Below are 22,520 nucleotides of genomic sequence, written 5' to 3' on the forward strand. Positions count from 1 at the left end.
CACTGAAAGTGCTCAGGTGCATACAGAGCTAACCACATGACACACTCTGCTGCTGTTTTTAAGACTGCCAGGAATGTCATGCTGATGGCTAGAGAAAGTATCTTTCCAGAAGTGGCTTCTTTTAGTTCAAAAGAAGTGCTGAAAGAGCTGGTTTAGCCCTCACACTTTTCTCACTACTTCTGGAATGTGGGTACTTATCATCCTGTAAACTTTTATATTGGTAGCAAATTAGTATCAGTAGAAGCAGAATTTTCCTATCTGGAAGATAAGCTGACTCCACACACAGGTCAAAGAGGCATTGTCTTCATTCCTGGCACTGGGCAAATATTTAAGACTTCTACTGTATGCGGTATGAGAAATACAGCACACTACAGAATTTACTTAATGAAAGCCAGCCTTCTGCAAAGACTTGGTATGCTTACCAAGAGAACAGAAATATTTCAAGGTCAAAGAATACGCATGTTTTAGAGGGAGAAAGGAGGATGTATCCCACTTCAGTGTATGTTCACAGCGCACCAGAATAATCTTAAAGCATCAGAGTTATTCTAATGTTTGTTTAACTTAAAAAGCAGTTTAGGGTTTGGGTGTGAATGCGGCTCAGAGCGAAAATGCCTCTGGAGCACATAGGAACTGAACCTCCTTTTAAATTTACATAAGCCAGTGTTCAAACTGAACATTTGAAAAGGATGGTGTGTTCCATTGATGACTATAGGAATGCAGAATCATTGGCCTAGCAGTTATATCCTTTACTTCTTAGGGTCAAGAACATAATTTTATCTTTGGTTAGGAGCCCAGAAGCTACCTTACTTGTTTCTTAGCTTCTGTGGCCATCATTGCCCTTGATCAACACCTTGTCACGTGCAACCAATCGTATGCAACAGCTAGTGGTATGGCTATGCATTTCCACCTCTGTGAAGAGACACATTCATTTCAGTGGACTCAGATGAGCACAAGAATACAAATTCGGATGTGCATCAACATGTCCATTGACTAATTACATCTTAGCCTGTTTCTGTTCATAGATCTCCCTTGCTGGGACAGCTGTCTTAAGAAGCAAGGTTGGAGGGTTTCCTAAACATGCACACACAACTTTTTTTGATTGCCGCTTAAAATGTCATTCAAAACGTTCTTAAGTACTAAGAATAATAAACACACACAGTCGTACAAATGCAGCAACAACCCTTTCCAAGCACCCAGAGACTCAGACTTGGTAGCTACAGAGCCTCTTCCTTTTTTTGTTTGTATATAAGTATGATCTTTGAGTGACTCCATTCTCTTTGGAGGGTTATGTGCTGGCAATGCTGCAAAGATCAGGCTTTCTTCATGTTCCAAGTGTGGCGCCACAACAAGAAAATATGACCCCCAAATACCGTTGTCTCCAGAGGAGAAACCTATTGTGCTGAGAGTGTAAATGAGAGTTCAAAATTTTAGCTTAGAAGAAAAACTTCGCAGACATTTATTGGAAGTGTAGTCAAGCCCACCCCTATTTGTTACTTAGAAATATTGATGGTCCAAACTTGTACGGAAGAGGTCCCAAGAACCTCCAGTTCAGCATTAGTAAGGCTGGTAAAGGAGACTCTGGAAAGCCACTGCTACACAGGGTAAAAAATAGCAGAGTAGATGGATAAATGATATGGCTTTGTGGAAGGCAGTTTCATATGCTTTTTGTTCTTACACAGGACGTAATGTATTTAAAATATTATACAATGCAGTGTTGCCATTTCTGCTTTGATCATAAAATAAAACTTCTGACTCGCAATGAGCAGTGTTTTCCATTACTGTGTTTTAATAAAACTTGGTATTGGTATATAGATTATTTGACTAAAGGTGGAAAAAAACAACATAGAAAGTACTAATTCAAAATAATGTGCAGTTTTTCTCTGTGCGGTAAGTTCACTGGAAAAAAACTTTAAGCTGTTGTTCCCAGCATAGAAAAAGAACAAGGCCCGTGCTGAATTTGCTGATAAGTTAATTATCCTAAATAACATTTACTAAATACACCAAAAAAAAAAAAGGAAATAGATTTTAAAATTAAAACAGATTTAAAATTTTACACTTCGCTAATAGAAGATCTGTTCCTAATAACATGGTAAACCTCTTATATGCTCATTCCATTAAATCGTTTTAAAAAAACATTTTCAGTTGTTTAGATTTGAATGTTAGCATTTGGAGATTAACTTGTGCTTTTTAACATGGCATAACTAACTTATCAAAAATTCTTTTAGGAACACCTCCCCCCCTAAAATAATGCTTTCCTATGTAGCATTCAAGCTTACTGGTGCTTATAAATGCTTAAGGGTGTCTGCAAGCTGCTGTTTTAATCAACTTTCCTAAATTTCAAACATCTATATTTTACTCTCTTATATGCTTTTAACTAAGGTACAGTAGATGCATTTTTTGCTTCAGTACTAATTCGAGATGTAATATTCATTTCTTTAGAAAACAAAACATTTTTGTTGTTGTGCATGCCTAGTGTTTTGTATGTTGTATATTGCATTCAGAATATTTTTTTCCTTCTCACCTATCCACAATGCAATGCCGTTCCCATGATGCACCTCTGCTTGCTGTTTACCTGTATGTTAATTCGCTTGAATCCCATTGGCCCACTGCCATCATGTGCTCGCTGCCTGTTATTAAAAGACTCAGTCGACTGCCAAAGCAATGAAGCGACCTCTCGAAGCAACTGTAGACCTGGTACTTTGACCTTTCACCTTTTGCTTTGCATGTAGCTTTTCCGAGATGCAAAATAATTTTTAATGTTAACTGAATTTTCTTGTATTATTAATTTTACAAAAATAATTTCAGTATTTTAGCCATTTCATTTCCACATGTAGTGATTGCAAAGCAACTTTCCGCCTTTCCTAACACAGTTTCATCTTCAACTATATTCCCTTAAAAGCTTTTTAAAAATCCTGCTTTTGTAATTGAAGATGCTTCTTCTATGCTAATTAATATAGTTAACGGTGCAAAGATATTTAACTTTTTAAAAATGTTATGAAAGACAAGTGCTCTTTTTCTTCTTCTATTTTTAGCCATATTTAAAGAAAGATCTTTGGATTTCTTTAAAAACCCCTTCAGTCTTGAGAAGCTTTTTTTTTGTTTTTGTTTCAGTTTAATTGTTGTGGTTCTATAATTTTAGTTTAATTGTGCCATGCATTTACTATCAATAACAAAAAAATGCCATCCATTTGACATTGTTCCTGTTTTGAACTAATGTGCATGGCAAGGCATCTTCAACCAAATGTAAAAATTTAAGAGCAGAACAACCTATTACAGCTTCTGTCAACCTTACTACTGCTACTCTTATTATTCCATTTGCAGGCCTTTCCTCCTGGTGTTCTTCACACTTTACCAAAGAGGCAAGCCCTTGAGAAAAGCAATGGGGCCAGTGCTGTTTTTAATCCCAGTTTCTTGCACTACCAACAGGCTCTTGCTAGTGCACAGTTGCAGCAACATGCAGCGTTTATTCCAACAGGTAGGTCATTTTGAGAGTTTAGTTTTGTTTCTTTAAATCTCCACAGCAGATCACTCTCTCTGTGATCACATTCATTGTGCTTTCCCTTGGACAGATCCGTCATTTTCTAACCTCTTTTGTGACCCAAAAAATATCACGTGGGGTTATATTTTACTTCTGAAGAGCATTAGGATTTCAGAAACATGTCAGTGTGGTCAAAAGGCTTTGGGTTGGATCCAGACCCCTCATTCTTAGAACAGACCCATTGAAATCCACGAGCCCCATGGAGATTTTCGTGGGTCTGATCTAAGGGTGACTAGGCCTGGACCCAATACACTGAATGTGAACAATCTACAGGACTGCTTATTTTTGGTCTTTCTTCATATGTGTCACAACAACCCATTGGGACAGAACACAGTCTGTTCTCGTCTCCATTGTTTTCTGTCAGCTTGAAGCATGTTCTGCAATACACCTCTTTGCACAGGGAGTTTTGGGAACTGATGAGAAGAGCCTTGAGGGACAAAGTAGACATTCAGTTTCACTAGGAGTCTGTTAAGTACTTGCAATTAACTTCCTCTGTTCTTCAAGTATATCTTGCATGGCTTACCTGTACATTTCTCAAGCAGAATGAAATTCCTACTTAACATCAACCTGCTTGCTAATATTCAGACTCCTTCCGCTACTGCTATAAAAAACCAAAGTGACGATACCTTTCTGCAGCTAATTCGCATGGGCAAGGAGAGCATGTGTTCTGTACAGTTACCCAAAGGCAACAGGTGGGATCAGGCAGTGGCAGAGAACAAGGCTTCCTGAAAATTTTCTACTTTCCCTGCTGTCCATGCTTTGGTGGACATCTGCTGGAGAGGGCAACCTGCTGTATGTTCCTGGGCTCCCTCTGCAATCAGGCTACCCTCCCAAGGTGTTCCCTACTCAGTACATGGACAACGGGGGCCCGTGGCAAGGCAGGACCCATGAGTGTGGCTCTGCTCTACCCCCTTAAACAATAGTTAGTGGTGCGGTGTGAAATCTTGAACAGGGCTATTCTAATCGGTAATGGAATCCTAGTAAGATAAGAGTTTCCTTGCCCCTTTGAACACTGAAGCCAATGCACATGTTATTGCAGCTGGTAGATTACTGTAATTAACTGCTCACATGAGTGGTCTACTCGCATGAGCAGTATGACACCGGATGCAGAGATGTGTAAAAGATTGCAGCGGCTACCTCCGCGACTAGAAAAACCCCTAGTCACCAAAGTAGCTGCTGAGATCTTCAGTGTGCTTAGCTATAGATAATTTACTCACGGAAAATGAAATGGAAGATCTTTCAGCATGTCACATTAGTCCTGGCAAGCACCATCTATAATTTCAGATAATAGTGTAGGGATATATTTTCTTTCTCAGAAAGAAGGATCACTGCACAACTAGACAGGATAGTTTCTCAGGGACAGAATCAACACTTGATTCAGAAGTTTGTAGTGTTTACAGTGCATGGGCAAACATCAGTATTTAATTTAATTGATAGACATGGATGAGTGATTGTTTTGAAGTAATTTAAAATGACCACCCACATGTAACCCCTAGTATAATTTTGGAAGGTTTTCGCTGTGCAGTTAAATAAATGCACATACATTAAAGAGTTCAAAAGAAATGCAAGCTTTGACTATAGAAAAGTAAGGTTTATGGTCCTGCCTTATTAACGATATGGAATTTGGACAACCCCAGTTTAGATGTAATGATAAACTCCAGTTAGTTTAAAATGGGACTCACAAACTTCCAATCATTTTCTCACAAAGGAAGGGAGGAGGAGCTTGTGAGTGTGAAGCTCACATCACGCTAAACTATGGTTTAGTGTTTGGTGTTAAGTCTGAAATGGGCCAATACTTTACAAACTATAATTAAAAACAAAGAGTGAAAAATCTATGTCAGCTTGGGTGTGATGCTGTCGTGCACATACAAGCTCTGTTAATTTTTATGGTGCTTAAAGCTACATTATTGTTGCATTTCACTCTCATAACAAAAACTGTAAATTAGGCTGAGCATCCCAGCTGCAGCTTAACTTACCTGTGCCTGAATTACAGGTGGGTATGCTTATCAGTCTTTTGAATATCATGAATTTTGTTACTGCTATGATCTGCATGTGCATGCCTCCGAAACATACTTTTTAACTTTAGAAGAAGCTGTTATAAAGAAAACAATGCTTATGGGATCTCCAACTTTGGCCTAGTTCAGACATAATGGTAAACTAGGCATGAGGACCCTGTGGCCCGTCAGAGCCCCAAACAGTATGACTGTGTGGTTGAACAGCTTGGGTTAGAGGAGTCCTGCCTTCCCTTTGTTCTTCCTGCAATCACAAAGAGGGGAGTAGATTAGAAGCTTTTGCTTTGTTTTAAACCAGAGCTTTTGATTGCATCCAGACTTTGGGGACTTTGGTTAGATCAAACTATGGTTTGTTCAAGCAAGATAGGAGTACGAACCACAGTTGATCCTGGCTTGTTGGAACAAACTACAGGTTATACCAATCAGCGTTCCCTCCCAGTTTTGACTGCAAAGAGAAGGCAAAGCTTCCAGTCTTCTCCTCATGGTTCACTAGAGAAGGGGAGAGTGTAGAGCCCGAGGCTTGCTGCTGCTGCTGCTGGTGGTGAATCTAGCACTAAACTGTGGTTCAGTATTACACCTGAAAAAGAAAATTTCATAGTGCCCAGGCAGCTACAGAACCAATTTATTGCTAAAACATTTTCAGGATTATTCATTCTTCTTTGTTGGAAAAGGTTGCTTTCTACATTTTGAAAATATTTTGTTGCCTTATGTTATTTTACTTAGAGGGCAGTCAGGAATAAGAATTACATCTGTGAAGGAGCTAAAGATGTTCTCCTTTGCCTGGTGTTTCCAGCAGCTGCATTTACAGAATGGCACAGATCTAAAGAGTAGTTGCATGAATAGCATCCACCTATCTGTATTACAGCAAATTTTTGTATTTGAGTTTGTTTGCAATGCAGAGGTATCTTGCCCAGTAAACTATATGAACTTTGAAAACACCCATTTTCTGCAGCTTTCCACAAAAGATCAATAACAAATGATTTTGCCATTTGTTTCCGTTATGAAAAAAGGTAGGAAAATGTAGTGACACCTAACAAAAAACTATCAACCTGAAACACTAGTGAAGATGTCATAAAGACAATTGGACTGGAAGATCTTATAATATGTCTCTGCAGAACTTACCCCTTTTGGCACAACTTAGCTCCAATATGTAGTGACTTGGAAATTCAGATATAGATGTGGCCTGTACTTCGTTCCCAGCTAAGGGGAATGACCAGTCATTGCCTGTCAGTGTAAGTGTCAATTGAGAGAAGTGCTTGTGTCTGGTACAACCTGGAGCCAATCTTGTGATGTGCCAAAGAGAGGGGAAAGAGGCAGTAGAGGAATTCCATTAGGGGTTAGATGCCATGAGAGAGTTGATACTCACATGGTGTAAGAAGGCTGCAAGTCTGCTGCTGCTAACACAAGGGAAACAGGAGTGTATTAAAAGAGACGCATCCCTTGCACAGACTCATTTGAGCAGCCTTTCAGTGAGGGGAGTACAGAGAAGTGGCTTTCTGCATTTGCAAACAAAATTTAAGAAGACACAGAAACCATGGTCAGCTTTCTTCGGTGCTCATTCACATCTTCCCACTAAGTGGATCTTAGCTTTATGCAATCCTGGCATTATCTGTGCATGTGTTGTTCATCCCTGGGGAAAGCAGTAGGACTACGATCAGTAGAACATTACTGCTCCTGCAAGGAGCGGGTTGTAGGCAGCAGGTGAGCACTGATGCCGAGAGCGGGGAGGAGCAATGCCTGAGGTTTTCTTCTCTGAAGAGGCAATGAACAGCTTCAGCTTATGATTGGGGCTCGCACACCTCAACAATATTCCCCCCCCCCCCGGATAGGCAGCCACTTTTCTGTTGAATCTGACAGGGGCTTCCTTAAATGCTATTGCTTACCTTTCCATACCTCATTTATTGAGCAGAGTATGCCTACTTTAAAGGTAAAGGTAAAGGTACCCCTGCCCGTACGGGCCAGTCGTGTCCGACTCTAGGGTTGTGCGCCCATCTCACTTAAGAGGCCGGGGGCCAGCGCTGTCTGGAGACACTTCCGGGTCACGTGGCTAGCGTGACGAAGCTGCTCTGGCGAGCCAGCACCAGCGCAGCACACGGAAACGCCGTTTACCTTCCCGCTATAAAGCGGTCCCTATTTATCTACTTGCACTTAAGGGTGCTTTCGAACTGCTAGGTGGGCAGGAGCTGGGACCGAAAGACGGGAGCTCACCCCGCCGTGGGGATTCGAACCGCCGACCATGCGATCGGCAAGTCCTAGGCGCTGAGGTTTTACCCACAGCGCCACCCGCGTCCCTGTACAGTGATCTAAATCAGGGTGGTCCAACGTTTCATACCAAGTGGGGTACTTCAACAATAAACCTGCGGGCTTCTCACTGCCTTGTTGCAGGTGAGGTGGGAGTGAGGCCCAAATTTGACAGTCCCCAGCTTTCTTCAGGCTTTGGGAAGGAGGTGTGAGGCTCTGGTCAGGCCCTGGAGCCTTCCAGCTCCTCCCCAAAGCTGGGAAAACACTAACTAGGATTTGGGAAGGAGACAGGAGGACTCTAGGACCCCACCTAGAGACCCCACCTCACCTAGAGACCCCACCTCATGCCTCCTTCCTGGAGCCCAGCGCCCCACTTATCTGCCTTTGGGAAGACAGCAGGCGGGCACGAAATATTGCTGAGGGCCACCAAAAAAGGCCTCAAGGGCTGCATGCAGCCCTTAGGTTGCACAATGGAGTGCTCTGATCTAAATAATAATGTGAAGGAGCTTGCCTCCAGGGGTACCTAGAGGAACACAACACCAGTTAACATTTGTATATCTGTCCCATGTGAAAATGTTTACTCCTAAAACCTTTATTTGGGGGGAATGTGGGAAAATACATATGAGGTTGTGGTTGTTGTTTTTTAAACCAAGCCATGTGAAAAATACAGGGTAGCTCCTGTCTCCATTTTTCAATATTGCATATATATTGCATGATCCACTACTGCTGCCATTCACTGCCCACAAATGCTAGAGTCATCTCATTGATTCTTCCACAGTAAGAAGAATTAAAGTAAATAGATTGTGGGCTATAGGCAAAGTTATTATGCCTTTAGCATAGTCATTTGGTAATTTGGTGCCTGGTTTGCTTTATGATCTGCAAAGGAACAGCAGTATTTTTCTTCAAATACTAGTTTCTTTGGGGTTTTTTAATTGAGCATGATAATAGAAATATTGAATTATTCACTGGAGGTTGTTCCTTCAAGGCAAGGTCATTCATAGCTAGCTAGCTAGCTAGCTAGCTGGCTGTAGGTAATGTATATGGAACTGCAGGACGTGCTGGGATTTCAAAACATTTTACATATACAGATCCTTCCCCCCCCCATCTGCCTGTTTTCTCCTAACTATGAGGGCCCCAGGGAACACTGAGCTATTGCAAAGATGCAAAAGAATATACAAAAAATATAATGGTACGCCAGGCACTGCGTCAGGTCCGAAATGAAACCCACCCATACTAACAGCACAGTCCTATGCATGTTTACTTGGAAGTGTATTCCATTGTGTTCAGTGGGACTTACTCTCTAGTCAGTGTATTTAGGAGTATAATGTGAAGCAGACTTAATAGCCTTGTAAATGTAGAGTATTAATACTTTAAGGTTGCAATCCTATAGCTGGGAGTAGGTCCCGCTGAACTCAGTGCAATCTCGTTTTGAGAAGACATTTATACAATTGCACTGTTAGGCTACAGTCCTAACCCCACTTACCTGGGAGTAAGTCCCATTAAATTCAATAGGGCTTCCTTCTGAGTAGGCATGGTTGGCATGGCATTGCAAGCTAAAAACTATCTTTGAATGTGAAACGCAGAAAAGAAAACACCGCTGATTTATCTTACTTGTGTGTAAAGCAAATTGTTTAAATGATGGAGGGCAGCTCAGTGCTGTACAAATTTGGAAGGAAACCCCACTGAGTCCAATGGGACTTACTCCCAAGTATTGTCTGCACAGATTTCCTGTCTGTCATGGCTGAAGTATTAACTATATTGGCTCTGAAGTAATCTTGTTTATCTTGGTAGTAGCACATTTTAGGGGCTTAAAACAACTGCGAGTTGTAGATCGTGATACAGACCATTGTTGGATAACCTAGACTATTCAAAGTGATTGCTTTTTAAAGAGTTAGTTCCCGTTGCTGAAAGGAAATGCTAAAGAAAGGCTTTGCCATATGGATTTTGATTAATGTGCACAATGTGTTGAGTGACTATAAGAAGAACTGTTTTAAAACAGCAAAGAAGCTATGAATGATCTCTTTGAAATTGTACTTGCGGTAACTAACTTTGGCTTATCTTGGGGATGCTTGGATCTCACTTTGAATGTTAACTCTAAACAGCTAACCTGTTTCTTCCCTTTATTCACTTTTTCCACCTATCATTGCATGACACCCAGGGTCAGTTTTGTGCATGACACCCGCTACCAGTATTGGTAGGTTTCAAACTTCTTTATTGATCTATTTTTTTATCGTATTCTGTAGTTTCCTTTGTTTTGAGGAACTGAAACATAACTTAGACAATTGACTCAATCTGATGATCCATTTGGACTTCTGCTTGAACGGTTAAATTTTTCAATTTAATTGTTTTTTTTTAAAAAATGAAACAAAAAACCCTGCTGCTTAGATGCAACATCACTTGCTATAACAATCCCACTGCAAAAAGCACAAACACCATGAATTCCAAGCTGCTTTTCTGTTTTCAAAAGAAAGAAAAAAACGTTTTCTATATTTTATATTGCTAGCATTATTAAACCATAAGATATTGAAACAGCAGTCTAATTTCATTAGTGTTCTAAAGTTTCATAGTGGTGTGCCCGTTTCTTCTTTTTGCTGTGTTGTGAGAAAGTTTTATCAGTGTTTCCCAGAAATCTAATTTTAATACTTGCAATAAAAAGTAGAGAAAAGTATTTAGACCTAAAGAATATTTTCCTTTGATTGAAAATAAATCTGACTTAAGAGTTGAAACATTTGAAAAGTTTTCACTTTCTGGTTTAAAAAAAATAAAATTAGAGTTTGCCCAGCAGACTTTCCCCAAATTAATACTGAATATTCATTATGCCTTTGAACTACTCATTTGCAATCAAACTTCTCATTTGCAATCAAACTTCTGCTATGTGCTATGATAAGAGATCAATTTATCTATAAAACTGAACCAAAATAAATTACCATAGTAACTGCTTTCCTCCTCAGGATCAAATAATATACTAGCTAAATCCTATAGCAAGATCTGCCAGGATGAGCCGGTTGGGATCCAGTGGATCTCCAGCTGAACTGTGCCAGCCTAATTCCCTCATCCTTGACTCATCCAGGTCTCAGCTGGAGCTGAAGCTGGCAAAAGCTGTGAACAAGAGGGGTTCTGGGGGCAGGAACAGGGAGGGGGCAATTAGACTGAATCCTAAGCCCTGGCCAGCTCAGTCATGGGACTGGACAACCCAGCATAAATTAAGCTAACAAAAAAGGTGGTGTATCTGAAACCCCATTTTAAAGGCCCAGGTAAGGTTGGCTCAGCTGCTGAACAGCTTAACTCGCACCAGCTTTCTTTATGCCAGCTTCTCGTGTAGAATAGCTCCCCAAGAAAATGGTTACAGACAGCGAAGTAAATCAGATTTTGTCATAAAAAGCAAAAAGATACATCTAAAGGAGTCAATGAGTATCGCTTGTCTTTTCAAAAGACAAAACATGTAAGCTTGATATAAGAACATAAGAAACCAGAATTAAGTTTCTTTCATTTTCATAAGTGTACATTTACAAATAAAATAAAGTAGGTTGCGCTCCTATTTCGGCGTGATAGTATAAACTCATTCCGTTTGCTAAACCTCAGGTTTTATATTAGTCTCAATCTATGGCCAGTGATTGCCAGTTTTCTGCATAAGCAGCTGCCCATGCATATGGTGCTAGTGGGTTGCAGGGCTGCATCTTTCATGTCGCTAAATTGCGTGTCTCTATAATAAGATTAAATCATCCAAACCCTGACTTTATATAGATGGATGGAAGGATGTAGTTAAGTGCAAGTAAGGTGTTTTGAGGGCTTAAAACAGGGGAGGTGAAGAATGTTTGAGGAATGAGAGAATAAGGCAGCTAGAGGCATAGCTGTCAACTTTCCCCTTTTCTTGCGAGGAATCCTATTCAGAATAAGGGAATTTCCCTTAGAAAAAGGGAAACGTTGACAGCTAGAGGACCCTGCCAGGACCTGAAGTAGAAATCGGCAAGGGAGTGTGTTAGGAAGCCCTGGAAAGTAAGACTTTGCACATTGTGTGTGCATTTTTGCAGTACCCTAAAGAAATATTGGGACACGGGTGGCACTGTGGGTTAAACCACTGAGCCTAGGACTTGCCGATCAGAAGGTCGGCGGTTTGAATCCCCGTGACGGGGTGAGCTCCCATTGCTCGGCCCCTGCTCCTGCCAACCTAGCAGTTCAAAAGCACATCAAGTAGATAAATAGGTACCGCTCCAGCAGGAAGGTAAATGGCATTTCCGTGCACTGCTCTGGTTCGCCAGAAGTGGCTTAGTCATGCTGGCCACATGACCCGGAAGCTGTACGCCGGCTCCCTCGGCCAATAAAGCAGAAAAGGCTGCAGGACAAAACTGATGGGAACAAGAAGTTGAGCAAGACCCACATGACCAGTATTGCTCCTGAACCAGATATTGGGGGACAGAGGTGGCAACAGAAAATGACGGAGGGTTACTTCAGGGACCACTATCCTATATGCAGTTAGGAGTAATATGTTCCACTATATTCTTTGGGGCTTCCTCTCAAGTGTGTATGGGTTTTTTAGCCTAAAGCAGAGTAATGATGTGGTCGTAACACCTGGGAGAGGAGCACTTATTTTGGAAGATTTCTCTCTTTCCAAAGTGGGAAGAGGTGACAGAAATGGACAGGGAGGTGAATCTGGTAGTTTAAGAGTAATATGATCACAGGCTTGCCTAAGGATTTTAGTACCAGCTGCTCAAATATAAGAGCAGGTTTTGGTAAAGATGACAAGAAGCAGGTGTCAGAACATTGTCACATGTGTGCAGGCAGGCAGAAGGTGAGAGCAGATCGGCCCAAAATTAAGTTTCTAGGATTGTAATTTCTAGGACAGTGACAGGAAAGTTTGCTAGGCAGAGGGTTTGAGAAATGTGAGGAAACGGAGCTTTTCCGCACCCTCGTTCTTAATGCATTTCTCCTGAACTCCTCCAGAAAAGACCCTCTGGAGGTTAGGGACTCTTCTGGAACAGCCTTAGGAAGGAAGGGGAAACTGGGGGATAACCTTCATTCTGCAGATAGAAGTGTCTGCTGCCTTCTCAGGAGCACCTTCAGAGCCAGACAATTGGGATTTTTAGAAAACTAGGTTTGTTTGTTTTTTTAAAAAATAAATGAATTCCAAATACCAGTAAAAAAAAGGTAAAGGTACCCCTGCCCGTACGGGCCAGTCTTGACAGACTCTGGGGTTGTGCGCCCATCTCACTCAAGAGGCCGGGGGCCAGCGCTGTCCGGAGACACTTCCGGGTCACGTGGCCAGCGTGACGAAGCTGCTCTGGCGAGCCAGAGCCGCACACGGAAACGCCGTTTACCTTCCCGCTAGTAAGCGGTCCCTATTTATCTACTTGCGCCCGGGGGTGCTTTCGAACTGCTAGGTTGGCAGGCGCTGGGACCGAGCAGCGGGAGCGCACCCCGCCACGGGGATTCGAACCGCCGACCTTTCGATCGGCAAGCCCTAGGCACTGAGGCTTTTACCCACAGCACCACCCGCGCTGGTATACTGGTATACCCAGTATACCGCGCTGGTATACTGGTATACTGGTATACTGGTATACCCAGAAATACCAGTAGTTCTGTCATATTTGGGGTGATACCTAATGAATGTGACGGGACTTTCCCATTTTCTCCTGGACCCCACTCCCTGCCACCCCCCTGTGCCCTCTATCTGCTCTAACCTTCCAGAGCAGATTTGGGGAGCACGGGGGGGGGGGCAGGCACTGAAGAAAAGAGGGAAGGAAGGGGAAGTCTGGGGGCTGACATCACTGGATATCACCCTTGGCTTTTAAGCTTTGACAGAGAACCCCTACTAGGATACCGTTGTTATTTTAGGGGGAAACCACTCCAGCTTTTCCATAAACGAACTGGCCATTTTCATGAAAGCATTATTAAATTAAAAATACCAAAACAACAAATTAATAATTCTTTTCTTTTCTGGGAATCGTTGATAACTGTGACATTCTTCCTTTAAATTGTACCTGTAATAAGCTATTTTCCCTTTTGTTTTATTTCTCTGCCACGCTTTCTTGCTTTGCATTGTGACTGCATGCCATCTGCTGGTTTAACCCATGATGGCTTGCTGCTGCTCTGATATTCACCATGCCAAAATTCCACTGCCATTGCCATAATGCTACACACTCCTGTTCATTGCTTCCATGGCTCCCCTCCTGAAAGTACCCATGATGCACAGCGCTACGTCCGCCACTGTCTCTGCAGCAACAACTCCTGCAACAAGTGTCCCCTTCGCCGCAACAGCCACAGCCAATCAGGTTTGCTCCTTTTAAAGCTTTCTTTCACAAATCCCAAACTCTAAATGAGTGCTGGTACTTATTAAAAAAAAATTCTCCTGGAGAATTTTTTTCTTCATGTTTTTACCCATCAAACTTTATTTTGAAGTAGTCCTTTAGCAAGTATTTGTGGACAGGTTGCACTTATTTAGAGTTAACATTTATTGCAAATAATGGTATAGCTATGTCTAATGTTGCACTGTTTGTTTTTTGTTTCTAACACTGTGTAATTAACCCAACTCATATACATTCATTTTAGTGGTGATCTATTGGAATGATCCAATTAACTTTTGGAATTATGGGGTGGGGGGGGTAATGTGTTAAATCATTTTTCAAATGCTAACTACCTTTTCTCCACACAGTAAGTATAAATAACTAGTCTTTTTCTTAAGGCTGAAACAAACTCCAAAAGGACAAAGTCAGCTGCAATAACAGCTGGAGGATTGATCTATCATCTGTCTATATTTATTTTCCTGCCCTTCCTCCTAAAGTCACCTGGGTACCAAACAACAAAACAGAAAAAGGAATTCATTTTTTAAAAATAGAATCAAGTATCCATCAATTGCTGGGTATAGAGAAATGTTTTTAATTTCTGCCTAAATGTTAATAAGGGAGGGGACATATGTCTGAAAGGGTATTCCATCATCAGAGAACAACTACCAAGAAGGCCCTGTGTCAAGTCAGCAGCAGCCAGACAACAGTAGCAGCACCAGTAACAGGGCCCCCCTTTTCCACCATAAAGCCCAAGATGGTTGATTTGTGTGTGTTGTGGGGGATACCGTGTGGACCCTTGGATCCCAAGCCATTTAGAGCTGTGTGCATCAGTACATCACCTTGAATTGGCCCCGGCAATTCACACAGTGTCGGTGCAGTACTTCCACCAGCCTGAAAGCCACTTTCTGCACTAGTTGAAGCTCCCATGCCTCCTTCAAGGGCAACCTGCCGTAAAGTACAGTGGTGCCTTGCAAGACGAAAAGAAGCCGTTACGCGAGTCTTTTCGTCTAGCGGTTTTTTCGTCTTGCGAAGCAAGCCCATTGACCGCTTAGCGGATTAGCGCTATTAGCGGCTTTTAGCAGCTTAGCGGATAAGCGGCTTAGCGGCTTAGAAAAAGGGGGGGGGAAGGAAAAAAAAACTGCAGGAACTTGCAAGACATTTTCGTCTTGCGAAGCAAGCCCATAGGAAATTCGTTTTGTGAAGCACCTCCAAAACGGAAAACCCTTTCGTCTAGCGGGTTTTCCGTCTTGCGAGGCATTCGTCTTGCGGGGCACCACTGTACATTGCAGTGGCCCGAGCTGGAGATGGCTGCTGGGGCCAGGCTATCCCAAGTCCAAGAACAGCCACAGCTGCCAAACAAGCCTAAACTGGGCATAAGCTCTCCTAGCAACTGGGGGCTCCATTGACAGGAATCCAGGAGTACCCCCAGGCTATGAACCTGTTCCTTCAAGGGTCAAGCAGCTCCTTCTAGAGCAGGTTCCTAGAAACAGCAACTAGCCACGCACTGCACTTCCATCTTATCGGGTTTCTGCCTCAGGTTATTGGCCCTTAATCCAGCACATCACTGCTTCAACATAGAACTTTCTGATTTGGATGGAATGGGGAGAAGGAGTGCTTTGTATCATCATGATATTGGTGCTCCGAATCCTGATGACAACTTTCAACAGCTGCATGTCAGATAGCAAAGGAGACAGAATAGACCTTTGCAGGACCCCCCCCCCCAGCTCAGAAAACACAGTCACATAGTGCTGCTTTCTGGTTGCAGCCTTGCAAGTAGACAGGCAGTGCTCTCCACTTCCACTCTTGAGTCATTCCAGAAGGACAGCATGGTTAGTGGTGTCAAATGCCGCAAAGAGAGCCAACAGGGTCACACTGCAGTCTCTCTCATCGGTCAGCGCAACTAAGGTTGTTTCAGTGCTAAGACCAGGCGTGAAGGCTGACCAAAATAGGACGATATAATCTGCTTCCTGCATGCACACCTGCAGCTGGCTTGCCACCTTAACTCAGGGAGTGCTGCCTCGCTTTCCCCCCAGGAATTTTACATCTACAGTGGTACCTCGGTTTACGAACTTAATCCATTCCAGAAGTCCGTTCTTAAACCGAAACCATTCTTAAACCGAGGTGTGCTTTCCCTAATGAGGCCTCCCACTGCCGGTGCCCTTCCACCGTTCAGATTCTCTTCTTAGACCAAGGTAAAGTTTGCAGACCGGGACACTACTTCCGGTTTTGCAGAGTTCGGAAACCAAATCGTTCGTAAACAGGGCTGTTCATAAATCGAGGTACCATTCTACTGTTCTAATCGTGCTTCTCTAATTTATCTGTATGCATGCTTGTATATTCACATTCACGGGCAAAATGTGTGCATCAGTTAAGTGCTAATAGTGAACTTCAGAGCTGTCTAAGCACAATTTGTCTAAGCCAAAACAGATGTGGCAGATGTTAGGAAGCCTCATAATATTATTTTTTTGCTTTTGGTAAAATGGCCAGATTTCAACCAAGATCTTAAATGAGCGAGTCTGCTCAAGCTTTCAGGCACTATGCCAGAGATTTCCAAACTTCTCATGTTGTTGGCACACTTTTTAGACATGCATCCTTTTGCGATTCAGTAATTCACTTTTACTAGCAAACCAGTTTTCCAGCCCCCAGAAGGAGCGACACACCTCTGTGTTGCGACAGAGTTTGGAAAGCTCTGTACTGGGTGCCCCATATTATTGCTATCTTCGTACACGGCCCTTCAGATCTGCCTAGTATATAGAGCAGAGGGGGAAAGCGGAAGCAGTAGGAGAATAGATGAAAGCAACAGTTTAAGATTGACTCCATACAGCACAGAGCTGTGAGGCTCACCTACGGGTATATGGTATATTCACCTCCCTGCCTTACCTAAATGTTTTCATAACAGGAACAAAAATTCCTTAGGCACACAAGAGTCTCCCAATCTATCTTGGGAAACTTACTCTTTTATTAAACGTCCCACTATTTTTCTGTACTATCCAGAGCTGGCCTCTCTTTTTTGCTCTTTTGTATTTAGTGCTTCTCTCTCTTTTGTGTTTGGAGTGTGGAGGGGCAAAAATGGGCCTGTACACTTCATTTAGTGGAAAAAGTAGACTTCACCACCCCCTATAGCAAAATGAGCAATCATGGTTTGTTTGTTTGTTTAGCAAAGCAAAGACATGCACAGCTGACTTGACCAACTGACTATGAACAGTGCTTCTCTTTTAAAAGCATTTTTCCCCCCTGAAATCTGTGTGCATTGACAGGAAAGTTATATTGCAGTGTTTGATTTGTGATAGCCATTTCACACATGCATGAATGCATGGATATGGATTATGAATCAGCCTTTTTTGCTTACACTCAGAATCTGATTGATCACCATATTTGAGAGAATTAAGAAATACACCCCCCCTCACCACCCCAGGTCAGATAGTGGTACTCTCAAAGGGATCTCTCTCATCTTTTCCTTGGAGCTTAATTTATTTGTTCATATCACCTGGAGCTCTTTGTTTTTTAAGGCGCCTTTCTGCAGTGAACACCCTGATTTGGATTGCATTAGTTGCTTTGTTTTTAAAAAAGTGACTCGAAGTGACTTACAAAGCTAACAGTAAACCAAATATAAAAATGAGTAAAAGCAATCTAAAATGCTGATAGATAATACACATACACACAGTATTATTTAGTATTATTTACTAGCCCTTTTACTCAGAGACTACTCCAGTCCACTAGCACCAATCTCAAAGGCACAGCTATTTATCTCTTTCTTTAAGCCCTGGCCCTGATATCTAAGCTGCCTCTGACACACTTTCCTATCTTGAGCATAGCTTATGCTTGCTTCTGCATACCTGGGCCTGGGGTTGGTTCATATATCTGCCACAAGCCTTGATGATCTAGGTTATACTTGGGAACGTAAAGGCATGGAGGTTATAGTATGGCACATTATGAGCACACTGCTTGGAAACGTGCTACCAATATTATTATTATTACCAGCCCTTCACCATAAGGTCTCAGGCCAGGATTCAGCCATTTAAAATGGTTTTAAAACACAGTTTAAAATAAATAGTACATGCATAGCCACAAATGTCTTAATGGGAAAGCACTTAGCACTACGGCAGCCGACCGGAGCATGTCGCAAAAGCTGGCAGACCATTATTAAAATCAAAACAATCTCGTACAGAGCAACAGTAGCCATGCACTGTGATCAGTGCGCCGCAAATCAAGTCCAAGCTACAGAAGCCTGTGCCACTCTAATGCACTCTGCTGTGATGTGTTTTTGGAGGCAGGGGTGAGGACTCTAGCATTCAGAGCCAGAAAGCAGGCAGCACAACAGGCAGCCCAGACTAAACCAGACACCATGTCCTAGCTCTCTATCCCCCACCTCCTCCTGATCAGATGCAACATAAACCCGTGTTTGAAGAACCCACCCTACAGATCGTCCACGATACATAGCCTACTGCCAAAGGTAAAAAGCTTTGTTCTCTGGAGGAAGCTGATTTTGTCAGCAATAGAAAAAGCATCCACCTACTAGGCTGCCTAGAACAATTGTTGTTGTTGTTTAGTCATTTAGTCATGTCCGACTCTTCGTGACCCCATGGACCAGAGCACGCCAGGCACTTCTGTCTTCCACTGCCTCCCGCAGTTTGGTCAGACTCATGTTTGTAGCTTCGAGAACACTGTCCAGCCATCTCGTCCTCTGTCGTCCCCTTCTCCTTGTGCCCTCCATCTTTCCCAACATCAGGGTCTTTTCCAGGGAGTCTTCTCTTCTCATGAGGTGGCCAAAGTATTGGAGCCTCAGCTTCAGGATCTGTCCTTCCAGTGAGCACTCAGGGCTGATTTCCTTCAGAATGGAGAGGTTTGATCTTCTTGCAGTCCATGGGACTCTCAGGAGTATTCTCCAGCACCAGAATTCAAAAGCATCGATTCTTCGGCAATCAGCCTTCTTTATGGTCCAGCTCTCACTTCCATACATCATTACTAGAATGATTTAGGACTTCTTTGTTTCCTTCTTATTAAAGATGCTATTTTACATGGCTGTCCAATAGTTTTGCAGCACACAGTCAGTAAACTCATTAATACATATTTCACATGCCTTTTTTATTCTTAATTTTCCACATGTCACATTGCTTTCCAGCACTTAAAACTTGTCTCAAAACAGAACTTTGCAAAGCAGGTTGTTTTTCGGTAAAGGTGCTTTGCATCAGCTACAGCCATAAATTCAAAGTTAACATTTGCCTTCCAATATGTGATAGCACCAGTTTAAGAAGTGTGAAATACCAGTGCCTATCTGAAAGTGAACTTTTGTGAAATGCCAGAGACTTCATTTGTATTCTTCAGTTTCAGGTTTGGGAATAAGTTAGTGAAGCAGTATTTTGATTAAAGTTTTCTCAGGTACAGGTCATGTTTTAAGTTATAGGAAAATTTGTGTAACTATCCTAATAAGGGAGTGCTAGTATGGCTGATTTTTAATTCCACTAATTTGGGATGGAGTGTCTCACTCCCTGAGCTTGCTTTGGATAGTTTTTTTAGTTTGCAAATGTAAAAATAAATTCAGCAAGCAGTAGTGGAGAGTTAAGGGTTAACATTTTAACTTAGAGCATGCAAATGCCTTCTGAAGAACACAGTGATGGCTTTGATGAGCAAACTGTCCAGAATGCACCACATACACATAAGAATTGTTCAGTTCATTTTTTTTATGTAACTTGTAGGAAAAAATTGTTTCCAGTAAGTGCAATCTTGTGAGTTTCTGTAAGATATCTAGATTATAGAATGTACTTTATAATCATATTTACCTGCTATGCCACTCACGTGCAAAGGATTGCTTTAAAAAGCCATTTCATTAAAAGGAAGCTCTGTTGCCTGCAAATATCAGTGTTTAGCATCCTATTCACAGCACTTTCAGCCACTAAACGTAATTTCCATTTCAGTTTTCTGCAACTTGTAGACTGCGACCTATTCAGCATTTAATATATGAACTCTGAAAAGGCATCTTCATAGTCTCTTAAGAAAAAAGTAATTTAAAAAAAACCAAAACCCAAAACTCAAGAGAGACTTAATAGATCACAATTATATATAGAATTGTAGAGTTGGAAGGGACCCTGAGGGTAATCTAGTGCCACCCTCTGCAAAGCAGGATGCGTGCATCTAAACATCACTGAGTATGTAGAGCAGCCCATGGTATCTTTCAATCTGTATCAACACTGCCACACATCAGCAGCCAATGTGGCAGGATGTGTGGCAATATTGTTGTCTGTATAGGCTCACAGTGTATGTCACTCTGGGCAAGTATGTGAATTGCTGTACATTAAAACTAGAGACTAAAAATCCTCCTTAAAACACATTGTTACCCAAAGACTGTCCTCTTAACAGTCCATAACAGTAAAACACACACATACACACACATACTCTATTATGATAAATGTCTAGAAAATTAGTAAAAAGTGAGTTGTAAATCTCAGGACTAATCAAAAACCTTTCACAAGTGGCCAAAATTCCTTCTTATTTCTGTCATTTATCGATGGAAGATCATGCAACAATTGGTAGGTAAAGGTAAAGGTACCCCTGCCCGTACGGGCCAGTCTTGACAGACTCTGGGGTTGTGCGCCCATCTCACTTAAGAGGCCAGGGGCCAGCGCTGTCCAGAGACACTTCCGGGTCACGTGGCCAGCGTGACATCGCTGCTCTGGCCAGAGCCAGAGCCGCACACGGAAACGCCGTTTACCTTCCCGCTGGTAAGCGGTCCCTATTTATCTACTTGCACCCGGAGGTGCTTTCGAACTGCTAGGTTGGCAGGCGCTGGGACCGAGCAGCGGGAGCGCACCCCGCCGCAGGGATTCGAACCGCCGACCTTTCGATCGGCAAGTCCTAGGCGCTGAGGCTTTAACCCACAGCGCCACCTGCGTCCCACGCAACAATTGGTACCTCTCAATAAATACCATGCACTTTCATCAGGACCATCAATCCCCTATCAGCATTTTGGGGGATAATACTGCTGACCTGCCTTACAGGGTTGTGATAAGGATTATAGTGTGGTAATGCAGGTGAAGACTCTGAATTCTTTGGTTGCTATGCCAAATGTTAAATATTAGGGAAACAGCAATAACTCCACGATGTAGCACATGTTTAGCAGAAGGTCCCAAGTTCAGTCCCTGGCATCTCCAGCTTCTGCTGGAAGACTCCTGCCCAAAACCCTCAAGTGGAGAGCTGCCGCCTATCACCCTACTGACCCGATGGACCAATAGACTTGATGCAATGTAAGGCTGGTAGTCAGTGCCATGAATTATCTGAAGTGGAAGGTAGAAGAGCTAACCACACACACAGCTGTGCTATTCGTATCCTATGCTGTCTTCAAGCCAGTGTCCTGAAATCTGAGCATGTCAGCTGTTCAGTCCCACTTGGCAATTCCACCTGTAGCAACAATGATCTGAGCAGTTTCTTGCCAACCGCTGTACCTTGTCCTACTTTGTTCCTTCCATTCACACCACTTCTGCGCAGGTGATATTTGCTCATTTATTGCACTATGCCAGAAGGAAGCCAAATGTCGATGGCTCCAAAATGTAGGGTGGGAAGGAATTACTCTGGTTGGACGTGGGGACGGATGGGTGTATCAGGAAGTCAAAATTATTCTTTCCTCAAACCATTAACTTTTTGGAATGCAGTATCCTCTCAATTCAACAGACCAAGCTGTTTTAGTACCTTCAATAAAAATCATATTTTACATTCAAGAAAATGTTTGAGGAGCAATTTGTTGCTTTAAAAATCTGGACGTTTTCTCCTGGTTAATGTTGAAAATGAAACTGATGGTGGAAATGAAACTAATTTATAGAGGGATTTCTGAGCTGGACCAGGACTGTCATCACAAGACTTCTTAAAAACGCTTACATTGGTGGAGGGAGAAATAGCAGCAGATGAACCTGCCTTATTCAGGCCATTGGCTCATTTAGCTCAGGTCTGTCCGTTGTGACCACCAGCAGCTCTCCTTTGCCAGCACAGCATCCTCCATGGGCAAAGACTCTGCTAAGGATGGAACCTGGGACCTTCGGCATGTAAAACTGCCAATACAGATATATTTTGTACTTGGAAGACTCTGTTCAGCTGGGGAAAGTTCAGAAAGGGGCAAGCAATGGGGTCAATGGGCTGGAGCAGCTCCCCTATAAGGAAAGCTTATAGCATTTGGGGCTTTTCGGTTTAGGGGAAAGGCATGTGAGTGGAAACGTCATAGAGGCATATGAAATTATTCATGGGGTGGAGAAAGTGGATGGACTTTCTCTTTCATAGGACTTGAACTGGGGTCAGTCGCTGAAGCTGAATGTCGGAGGATTCGGGACAGACAAAAGGCAGTACTTCTTCATACAGCGCATAGCTGGAACTATGGGATTTGTTCTAACAAGAGGAAGTGAGGGACACCAACTTTGTCCACCTTAAAAGGGAATTGGACAGATTCATAGAAGATAAGGCTAT

General features: G+C 42.5%; 1 protein-coding gene and 1 long non-coding RNA gene across 16 annotated transcripts in view; one reads left to right on the forward strand and one right to left on the reverse strand.

Moving 5' to 3' along the window:
• Positions 1 to 22,520, forward strand: part of MBNL2 (muscleblind like splicing regulator 2) — a 79,286-nt gene that overhangs the window by 45,721 nt on the left and 11,045 nt on the right. For 4 of the 15 annotated variants that reach the window (XM_079972907.1, XM_079972914.1, XM_079972916.1 and 1 more), the window contains exons 6-9: positions 2,641 to 2,694; positions 3,322 to 3,475; positions 9,950 to 9,985; positions 13,966 to 14,060. In XM_079972907.1, the coding sequence (XP_079829033.1) occupies positions 2,641 to 2,694; positions 3,322 to 3,475; positions 9,950 to 9,985; positions 13,966 to 14,060 (339 nt within the window). The remainder of the gene's footprint in view (positions 1 to 2,640; positions 2,695 to 3,321; positions 3,476 to 9,949; positions 9,986 to 13,965; positions 14,061 to 22,520) is intronic. The other 11 variants (XM_079972912.1, XM_079972919.1, XM_079972913.1 and 8 more) reach the window with 8 other exon arrangements.
• The window catches only part of LOC307214462, a 240,621-nt gene continuing 228,101 nt past the window's right edge, over positions 10,001 to 22,520 (reverse strand). Inside the window, exon 3 of the long non-coding RNA XR_013838120.1 lies at positions 10,001 to 10,691. This is a non-coding gene — a long non-coding RNA (uncharacterized lncRNA). The remainder of the gene's footprint in view (positions 10,692 to 22,520) is intronic.

This window comes from Podarcis cretensis (assembly GCF_951804945.1).
Source record: "Podarcis cretensis genome assembly, chromosome: 4".
Classification (NCBI taxonomy): Eukaryota; Metazoa; Chordata; class Lepidosauria; order Squamata; family Lacertidae; genus Podarcis; species Podarcis cretensis.